The sequence below is a fragment of the Drosophila guanche genome, unplaced genomic scaffold, assembly GCF_900245975.1.
Source record: "Drosophila guanche unplaced genomic scaffold, DGUA_6, whole genome shotgun sequence".
NCBI classification, from domain to species: Eukaryota; Metazoa; Arthropoda; class Insecta; order Diptera; family Drosophilidae; genus Drosophila; species Drosophila guanche.
Genome location: NW_022995747.1, coordinates 3,235,156 through 3,245,670, shown reverse-complemented (window position 1 = coordinate 3,245,670; position 10,515 = coordinate 3,235,156). Strand labels below are relative to the sequence as shown.

The following is a 10,515-nucleotide window of genomic DNA, read 5'->3' as shown; positions in this document are numbered from 1 at the left end:
TTAAACCTCTGCCAAAGCCCAGCCTTTGGTCACTCCTGAGGGCAGGGCAGGATCGAGTTTGGGCTGGCCAAATGCATTTGGGATTCGTCTACTGTTTTGGTCCTTTGAAATTGAATTTGTTATCAAATTAGTTGCATCAAATTACCATTAGGTGGCAATTTGATGACGCCACTGCCACCGGATTCTTCTCCTGTTCTATTTCTGAGGCATACTTAATGTGTGCCTGTGCGGCAAAAAGATTTGCTGAAAAAATGCCATGCCTTGGCTCCATTACAGCGCCACATCGCTCCATCCAGACGATGCCAAACATATTGCGGCAGCTGTCCATGGACTCAGCCCATCTCCCACTCCCAGTGCAGGGTAAATAGGGTGCGCGCCTGGCGAGACAAGTGCATTACAACATGCTAGGTTATTGATGTATGTTTGCATAATGTTTGCAGACGGAACTATACCAAAAGGAAAGGACAGGAACCGCTGCTGCTGCTGCTGCTGCTGCTGCTTCTAGTGGCCTCGGGGGCCACAAGACCAACACAGGACATGACAGAAGGACGGGCTTGTAGACAAGGAGTATGCTAATAATGTTTGTGCTTCAATCACATGGAAAAACAATATTGAAAAATACAACTTGTGTGTGGCATCCACGAGCAATCGTTTAGGGGCAAAGCTCTACTTCCATTGTTTATATTGCCAGACCGCTTGTACTGCTGCCACTGCCGCTGCTGCTGCTTCCTTCCTTCCTTCCTTCCGTGCTGCTTTCAGACATATAAAGAGTTATGACAATGTTGTGTCAAAGTGTTATTTGCCCTATTTTGTTGCGGCCCAAAGTAGCAGAAGTGGCAGGAAACAATAGGAGGAGGAGCGCGTTTAGATAGCTGGCAAATGATCCAATTCGTTTGGGGTTAAGCGGCCTTGCGCTGGAAGATGGAGCGGTTTCTGCTAGCTGCGGTTGATTGAGCAGTTGTCAAGGTCCTTGAGAGCAGCCCCCACCGAACCACCGAAAGGGAGAAGATGGAACACGAGGCGCTCCCTTCAATTTGTTGTTTGTAAATGCTTCCCAAAAATTAGTCCGCTTTGGCTTTTGGCGTTGCTTGTTGTGGCTTTAATATCCTTGCGGAAAATCTTAATCTTAATCTTTGCCAAAAGCTCTTTTCAAATTAGTCTCAAAGAAGTTCAAGTCTGCAATTTATTTAGATAAAAGCCGAAACATGTGCGTGTGTGTGGCAGGAGCCAGTCAAAGAGAAATTTCAAACAACTTAAAGTTTCGGAGTGTGCGGGGAGGCGGGTCAAAACTATTTGCACTCTATATGAACATAAATAAATCTAAGGAAGCCTCCCAATCAGACAGGATATTGTACGGTTCGGGCGTATCTTTTTGTGTGTCTGTTGCTGCTGCTTCATTTGGGTTTCCTGTTCATTTTTGATTGGGGCAAATTCATCAGAAAGAGGGGAGAAACATAAACAAATTGCATGCGAAAATGAATTGCTATTCATATCTGTCTATGCATAGATTCAAATCAAATGCAATCGGAATATTGAAATTTAATTGAAACCCCAAAACAAATCGCCAAAGAGCTGCCTTCCCTTCCGCATCTTAAATTGGGATAAAAACTGCTCTCAGGAGCATTTAAAAATGTTTTTGGCAGTGGGTGCTGTCTGGAATCTGGCCAAAATTTCTATTTAGTGGTGCTAATGCTAATGGCTCTTGGCCAACATCGAAGGAAATTAAAGGCTAGGAAAGCTGGTGCGAAAATTTCATAGTGTTTCTTCGATGCTTCTTCCCATTTTCCATGTCGAGTTGCCCATTTTCCTATCACAGCTCAGCACTTGCTGCATTGTGTAATACCCGACCCAGTGGTGGGCGGAGCAGCTGCACTTTACGTGCACCGAGCCCCAGCACAAAGATCAGCCAGCGATTTGCCTTACAAATGCATTTGGGGTGACAAGTTGCTCCGGCTCGAAGCACACAAGCCAAGCCAAAGTCTGGCGAAATGCAGGTGGCTTGTGACAGCACAATGGCAATGCTGGAGATGGCTAAGAGAAAGCCCAGTGAGTACCACAGAGTGTCAGGACAATGGTTGTATGTCGTGCGTTGTCCTTTGGCCAGCAGATACTGAAAATGAATTGTTGGCTCTCAAAGCACTAGCTGTATGCCGAGTATTTTGATGCAAACGAAAGACAACCGAGCACCGAGCACCGAGCACCGAAAATATGGCAATCTGTGCCTTACTGGCAGCAACAAAATTGCCACCAGATAATTAAGTACGTGCAGTGCTCTCTCGTCTCGTCTCGACTCGACTCGTTTTGTTGAAATTTTTGCATCACTTTGTGGCAAATATTTACACAGCAATTAAATGTTTAGTTCAGGTGTTTGACTGCATGTGTTGATGTTTGTGCCAAGCAAATACTATGACATTTCAATGGATTGAAATCGACTTTGGATGGGAGATTCAAATAGCATTTGCTAAGCTTTCAGAGACTAATTGAGGAGCCCATATGGCGCCACGGGTTGTGCGGCATGTGCGTTGTCGCAAAATGTGAGAAATGTGTGCCACAAATAAACAAATCAGGTGCCGGACTGTTCTCTCACCTCCGCACGGGCCATTCGCCTTATAATTTATGACAAGCCGGAAGGGTAGGAAAGCCGAAGTAAACCCCGGAAAAGTCTCTGGGAACTGAAATATTGGTCAACATATTTTTCCCTTTTCTTTCTGTTTATTATTTTAGTCCCCCACTTTGGCTGGCAGTCGTCCAAGGCGGGCAGCAGGTTCTGGAGAGTTTTTGGAGAGGCAGCAGCAGCAGCAGCAGCACAAATCCCACAAACAAAATGCTCAAAAGCAGGCCCAAGCAGAAGACTCTTGGGGGGCATACGCCGGGAGTTCTAGTGTATCCAGCGTCCATAAATATGCCAAATCACTTGTGTGGCCAATTGGCATGGCTCAATTTGCTGTTGACCTGGTTCGGCCAGTTTCGCTTAGAGCATTGGCTGGATTATTGTTTTAATTACAGCTTATTCCACAAATAAACAGATTATATAAAAAAGCTGCCGTCTATTTTTTCTACTCCTGCTCTTGCCGCGGCTGTTGCTGTTGTTGTTTGCGATAGTTGAGTAAAGTAATTAAAGTTGAATAGCCCGAGGGCTTTGCGCATCATCGAGGGGTTAACTGATATTTGTTTGGCCATTCATCTGCGAGAATTAATTTCAATTTTTTTTGCGCCATGATTTTATCGTTTGTGGGTGGTAATTCTATTCAAATTACTGCAGCTGGATGGCGGGTGATGCATTACCATAATATAATGTAATGACAGTTGATAAAAAATTGACACATCAGTTTTTTATGGTGAGATTTGTAGATATTATTGTGATTAATTTGATAACTTTGTTATGGCACGAGAGTTTCCATTGGATTCTCCCTTGGTTAATTGTAATGTCAGTCATCGTGAGTGCATTCATTGAATGGGTTGCTGAATGCATATTCATGTCAAGTCCTGCAGCTATTATGCCACTTGTCCTCTGCCTCTCACTTGACTGCACCACCTGTCTCCCTGTCTCCCTGTCTGTCTGTCTGTCTGTCTGTATGTATCTCTCTCCATCTGAACAAACAGATGGCAGCGGCCAAGCGGACAAATATTATGGCAACTGCTTTCATTTAAAGGCAAAGCTCGGCAACCCATTATACATTGGGATCTATTGAATGTCTCTGATGATGCTGCTGCTGCTGCTCCGTTATCTATTGCTTATCGGTCACTCCACGGCATAAACGAGCGGCAATCCATCGAACCGGGGATGAGTGTGCACTGCTGCCAGGTTGGACTGCCCGATTGTGGGAATATTTGTCTTTAATATGCAAACAGTTAAACTGCAGACGCAACTCATCGTAGAGTCCACCCTGTTTGCATGGCTTACCGGTGGTCCTGCCCTTTGCCGGGGCTCAATCATAACCGGAAGCGGAAGTTAATTGTGCACATGTTTAATGCAGTCAATGGCGCATGGCACTGGCTCTGGCTCTGGCTATGCTGATGGCTTAAGCGCTTTCCGAATGACAACAACAATTAGCGAATGCAAATACACATCGCTTGCCACACGTTTAGCGACTTACAGCTTGTCCCTGCCCCAAAAAAAAAGCCAAACCCAGAGGCAAAACAGCAGGCGGCTCTGGCTTTGGGAGGAGATGAAAAAAAAAGTGAAAAAAAAGTAATTTGTCGCTAACCAAGTGTGTACTAACCTCATTTTACTAAAAGCATTAAAAATAAAATGTAATCACATGCTTCATAAAAGTAATAACTACGCATACAGGCACACACAAGCACACACACACACATACAGGGGCACATACACATACCGATACTCTCTCTATCATAGACAGACATGGAGCGCTTCCTGCACTTCAGAACTCACTACGTGTCGCCATAAAAGTGTGCGGGCATGAGCATGTGTGTGTGTGCTCTACATACGAGCATCTCTGTGGATGTGTTTGTGTGATTGTCTGTCACTGCCAAGAAACATGGAAGCCATGCCATTGTCTATGTCACAGGACTCAGGACAGTGGCAGNNNNCATCCCATGCATTAATGTGCGTGAGAGCACATCTGATTTTTATGAGACGATTATGAGTTGCTTTTTATTATTTGCCATTCGCTGCAAAGTGTTGTGGCAAGAACATTTGCCGTTAGATTGTGATTCGATCTAGAAGAACACACAGGCAAGCCCCTGGCCCTTGCCCCTGAGTCCTTGTCTCTCACAAGTCCTTGCAAAATCCTCAAGCATTAATTAGTGTGAAACCCGAAGCTGCCATTGCAGGTGTGTCAACAGAAGGGCCTTTCTTCTGGTGTTGCAGCTGCAAAAAGGGAAGGTCCCCAATGATGCTGCAATCTGTCTGGGAAATGCTGACAAATGCAGATTCGATGAATGCAAGTCTCCGGGGCCAGTAGTACCAAATTTGCCTGATTACAAAAGTGTCAAGTGTCAGAGAGTCAACAGAAAATAGATAGATGAATGCAAAGAGAGGACCCTGTCATGTTGCATATGACTTCAACCCCTGGGCTCTGGGCGATTGAGAATTCTGTTTTTCTCAATTTTAAAGTAGTCGAAGCCCAGTGAAAAATTGCTACTGATTAATGAAGTGCCCCTACTACAAGTGGGGGATTTGCCGCATGACCTGAGTTACGTTTCGTTTCGATTTATCATCATGTTGGTGGGGGACTCGGACTCGGGCAGGGCCTACTCGTGCGGACATATGAAGAAAGTTGAAGGCATTATGCATGCCCACTTGCGCAGGAATCTGTGCGTGGCAACAATTGCCAGAGGGGCAAATTTCAAACACACACCCACCATCCAGCAACCACCCACTCATATCGTCTAACTAGGCCCATGACAGATTGTTCATGCGTGGCGAGCAAACCCAAAACATGGACTCGGACTAGGGATGGAGCCCTCCCTAAGAGTAGGTTGTGTACTCCTCCATCTTTCGACAACGGTCAGTGGCCGTCGGACGAACTTTATAATAGAATTTTTAAGCATGAATAATTATGTGAAGAAGACTTTTAGCCAGCTGGTGCTGCTTCTGCTCTTGTTCTGACTTTGATTGGCCGTTGTCCTTTTCCCTTTTTGATTATGCACGAGCAGCCATCAAATTTGCTAATTAAGTTAATTGACTTTAATTTAATAAGCACACGGCTAGACTGGCAAACAGTTTGTTGCCCCCTGCCCCCCACAATCGATTCAAACTGGGGCATCCGTTGCCAGAGTGTGCTTTCCTGCCAGTTTGCTGGCATTTAAGTTCTGGTTAAACTGAATGCCAATCACAATGTAGCTGATGACGCCAAACAGGAACTATAAATATAAGTATTAGTAGAGAAAATATATTAAAGGAAATCCCTGCTTACAGTTCCCAACATTTCTGTGCTGATGTAAGCAAATCCTCCGACACTAAACTGGTACTTCTCCTGCCCCAGCTGTATGCACATGCGGATGAGTGCGGCATTCAACTGTCCGTTGCGTCGACCCGTGGCCAGACTATAGAATATTGAGCGGAACTTTCGCTGCATTAGGTCACAGCGGGAGCAGAGCCAGCAGGGCACAATGATCTCCATCAGCTTACAGAACTCCTCAACGGCGCAATCTGCAAAAGACACAGAAGTTGCTGGCAAAAACGTGGATCTAATACTGATAATGATACCAACAGTATTGGATGGACACCTTTGTGTGCTGAATCTTGCTGAGGTAAAGCCAGTAGGGCAGGCAAGCTGTATCCACAAAGAACTTCAGCAACATAATGGACAGACTCCGCTGAAAGTTGCGTTCCATGAGGCGAATCGTTTGCCAGAGGCGGCCGTGAATGCGCTGCAGCCGGGAGAGCTTCTCCAGTGTGAAGCGGCGCAGGGGCCACAGTTCGAAGCGGGTGAGGTGCAGCTCCAGCAGCAGACTAGAGCCAGATGAGCAAAGCTCCTGGTAGAGCACCAACACCACGCAGCTGTAGAGACTGAATTCCGAGAAGCGCAGCAGTATTACCAGCTCCGAGTACTGTGCAGAGTAGACCAGGCCCTCGTTGTTGTACACAGCCGCAGCGAAGAGCAGCAGGTAGCGGCAGAGCAACGAGCCGTAGATGGCCATCGAGTAGCGGCGTATCCGCTTCAGGCTCACCTCTCTGCTCAGGTGGACTCGCAGGTCGTGCAGGATCTGCTCCATTTGCCGCTGGATGTCAGCACTCAAATTTCCCCAGAGTATCTCCATGACGATGATGAAATGAGCGCACATCAACTCCACAAAGTTGCTCAAATCGATAACTCGGGACATGTGATCGTTGAGGAAGTCGTAGCCGAACTCATACTTGAAGCTAAAGCGCCACAGGACGGCAATGCTGATCACGACCACCATCAGCAGGTTGCACAGAATCTTCAGGTAAAAGTGCTGTCCGAGGGGAACTATTCCCAGGCACTTCATTGCCCGATGCATGTGGCGCAGAGAGCAGGAGTACAGTTCACTCGACATTTTCCTCATGACTGGGGGTCTCGAGTGTTGAGTTCTGGAGTGCACTCGTCTCATTGGTCGAGTATTTAATTCGCTAATTGATTAAATTTCAATTGCTGCGAGTATCAGCGACATCTGAGCACTATTTCCATTAAAAATATGAATTTGCTGTATCCGATTATGACATTAATTTAGAAATGTAAATGTTTCGCGTATGCAATTTCTCATTCCCCCCTGAACTCTGTTTTGCTTCTTTGAAACTTCCTCCCCCAAGCTGTGCCTCCTGCCTGCCTGCCTGCCTGTCTGTGTGTCTGCTGATAAGCTGCGGTTGTAATCACTTCAAATGACACAATTCCCATTCAAATTAGCATCAAAGCGCTGCCAGAAATAAGTGGAAGCAGATGCCCCTGTGCTCATAAGTGAAATGATTTGTTAATTTCATTACAGAAGGAGTGGGAGAGCCAAGGCACAATTACTCCCCTTGACTGACACACACAAACGCACACAAAATCCCACAAAGGACGATGAAAATTGCTTATCAAAAATATGGCAGGATGAAATGGGGGGAGCAGGAGGCGCACATAAATTTGCATGCCTTTATTGCAACCACAACAAAATGCGAGGGCACGGAGAGAGCAGAGCCGGGTGACGGCAGCACTGAGGCTCAAACAAACAAACGGGGAAGCAACACCCACACACACACACAGACACGTACATTCATGGCATACACTTACATCCGCTTTACTGGTTTTTATGCAACCGCCGTGGCACTTTGTTTGCACACTTGTAAAACACCTGCAAAACGAACGCCTTCAGCTGCCACATACATACATTCTCGTATATGAAGTAATGACTTAATTGCCTCGCCCTTGCCACAAACAAGCTCCACACACCCATCCACCATCCACCATCCACCATCCACCATCCAGCATCCCCCATCCGATTGATCCAACCGCGACTCTTTCGGGACGACTCTCTTTGGCGTAGGAGTGCCAGTGCCCGCCTGCAAGTGGGCTTCATAATTCCGTGCAGGTGTCGAGGGCGCTTTGTCTTTGATTGTTCGTCTCGAGCGACTCTAATCTCTGCCAGCCACAGCCCACCATCATCATCAAAAGCAGCAGCAGCACCATCTTTAGCCTTGCTTGCCACTTAAGGCAGGATCTGTAACTGGAACTGGGACTACGTCTGGGTCTGGGTTCAATTGAAGCAATTGTGCGGCGTTGATTTGTATAATTTCGTAATTTGTATACCAAATTGTGGCCACACATGTGTGTTCGTGTGTGTGTGTCAAGAGAAGCCATTTTGAGGGTAAAAATGTATAAATAAATTAAAATGTATACGTAAATAGAACTGCTGCTGTTACCAGGGGAGTTTCAAAAGTATGCACCACAGTGCAGAAATCCAAAATAATTCCAAATTAAAATTGTTCATCATTAAGCTGGAATTTCGCTGCTAAAAACATTAAATTTTCATTAATATTTTTGGCCGAAACACATCTTTTTTTTCGTACTCCTGAAACGCACCAAAAAACGAAAGCAGTTGCAAAATGTAATTATCGAAATACTTGCCACAAATATGCCATGCCACATATATGTATACATTTGTAGATATGTGTAGGTACTTGTGGACCTATGGACCTTAAGTGGCTTGCACGTGGCCACAAGGATGATGCTGAATTGGAGTTTCTACGGAGTAATCGTTGGAGTGTGATGTGCTTATATAACTCTGGTTTTGTAATGCTGATGGCCAAATATCAGACACGCGCCTCTGGCACAGATGCTGGTGACGACTAACCTGGGCTTGGGTTCTTGCCCCGTTCCTAGCTCTCTCCCTCTTTCGTCTGAGTCTCTAATGTAAGTCATTTCGTGTTATCTGATTTTAATTTGGCGCAATTTCCCTTTCGCACCTGTTGTGACCTGAGTATTCCCTCCCTCCCCCGACATAGCCCCATTAAAAATATGCAAATATAAATATGCTAATTTGCTTAAAATTGATTTTGCAATTTAATTGAAAATTCCAGAGACTGTGTCTTGTTTTTGTTACTGTTGCTGCTGCTGTGGTTGTAAATGTTTGTGTATGTGCTACATGTGGTAGAGTTGTCGCTGCGGTTGTTCGAGCAGCTGCCACAAATTGCATAAATACGAACAATACTCGAAACGTTTCCATCTTTCGCACATCATTTGCAACTTTTTGATGCTAGGCTGCTTTTAATGGCATTAAAATTGCCAAAATTACAGCACGAGCACAGCACACACACATGGCGAAAGCCCTCTTAAAAATCAATAGGAACAAAGTTCAATAAGAGTCGTTGTTCGAATGGCAATGGCAAATGCCCCAAGTTCGGCAACGGTCCCTTCCTGACAAATGCTGCGTCTGATCTATGGCCCCGGCCCCAGACGGTCTCAATAAATTCCGTTTCGACTTGCAAATGTGTCGTGTGTGTAGGGAGGGGTGGTACGGTACGGGGCGGGGCGGGACGGGACGGGACGCTGCAAGCATGTGTGATAAATGTGCGGCATTTTTTGAGAGCAATGCAAACATGACACCTTAAACTACAATCAAAAATAATTGCATTTTTCACAATCCCTCCACACATAATCATTATGAGATATATGTCAGCAAAGATGAACGCAAAAAATATAGAAAAAATACACGAAAGGCGACAAGGAAAAGTCAGAAGCCAAAAGTCAGGACAATCCCCGACCAGACAATTGCAAAAAGTCAGCGGAATGGCAGCTAACATGGTCAGCCAAGTGATAACAACATACAGGCGAACACGAGTATGTCAGTGTAGAGTGTGTGTATGTGTGTGTGTGTGTGTGTGTGGCACAGTTTGGCAACATCATTTATCTTGTCTTGGCCCGGGCACACCCAAAGATTCCGCAGTCAGAGTCGCCTGCAGTCTTCTGCTTGGACCAGGACCGGCTGCTGCTGCTGCTGGATTGCTGCTTGTGTAAAAAAGAAAAAATAACAAAAAAAAATAAACACAGATATTTTTTCTATTGCTATTTATTGCTGAATTCACTTATTTTCGTATGTCCCTCGAAGCCAAGAAGTGGAATGTCTGACTCTATTTCTCACATTAATTGGCATAGGTTGAGCGTGGGAATGTAGATGGAAGTTCATTGAAATCGTCTGAAAATTCACTTGATAGTTGATCGCAAAGGTCACGGCTACAATTATCGCAACAACATCCAAAATTATCACCATTTTTTATATGCAGCAGACGAAGGCAATAACGTGGGATTTGAAGCGTAATGACAGCTCTTGGGTTCGTGTTTGCGTTTTGGTTTTTGGTTTTTATGTTGGCCAACTGGCAGACGGCGCAATTAGGCCGGCAAATGTGGCGAGCAAGGGACAGCGACTCTTTATGGATGTCGACAAAGGGCAATCCTCTCCTTTTAGCACTCACCAATATGTATATCCCGCACTCAGACACGGAGCACGGGTGCCTTTTGGGGCGCAAACAATCGATGATTTATTGTCCCTTGGCGGATTCTTTGGCAGTGTGCGAATTTGCAAAATATACCCTCAGATATATTCCTCTGC

General features: G+C 45.5%; 1 protein-coding gene across 1 annotated transcript; it reads right to left on the bottom strand.

Annotated features, from left to right (window-relative positions):
* Window positions 1-5,718: 5,718 nt before the first annotated feature.
* Window positions 5,719-6,996, bottom strand: LOC117583162 (putative gustatory receptor 98a). Its single transcript, XM_034271357.1, has 3 exons — window positions 6,180-6,996; window positions 5,883-6,118; window positions 5,719-5,829 (listed from the first exon to the last, which is right to left on the bottom strand). The coding sequence occupies exons 1-3, from the start codon at window positions 6,994-6,996 to the stop codon at window positions 5,719-5,721; spliced, it is 1,164 nt and encodes a 387-aa protein (XP_034127248.1).
* Window positions 6,997-10,515: the final 3,519 nt, after the last annotated feature.

Excerpts from the sequence above, each read along its gene's own strand:
- LOC117583162 (XM_034271357.1), bottom strand. The coding sequence starts at position 6,996 with ATGAGGAAAATGTCGAGTGAACTGTACTCCTGCTCTCTGCGCCACATG. Across the intron at positions 6,119-6,179 it reads AAAGGTGTCCATCCAATACT|ATTGCGCCGTTGAGGAGTTC; the intron begins GTTGGTATCATT and ends TGTCTTTTGCAG. Across the intron at positions 5,830-5,882 it reads GCACAGAAATGTTGGGAACT|TTCCTGTTTGGCGTCATCAG; the intron begins GTAAGCAGGGAT and ends TTATATTTATAG.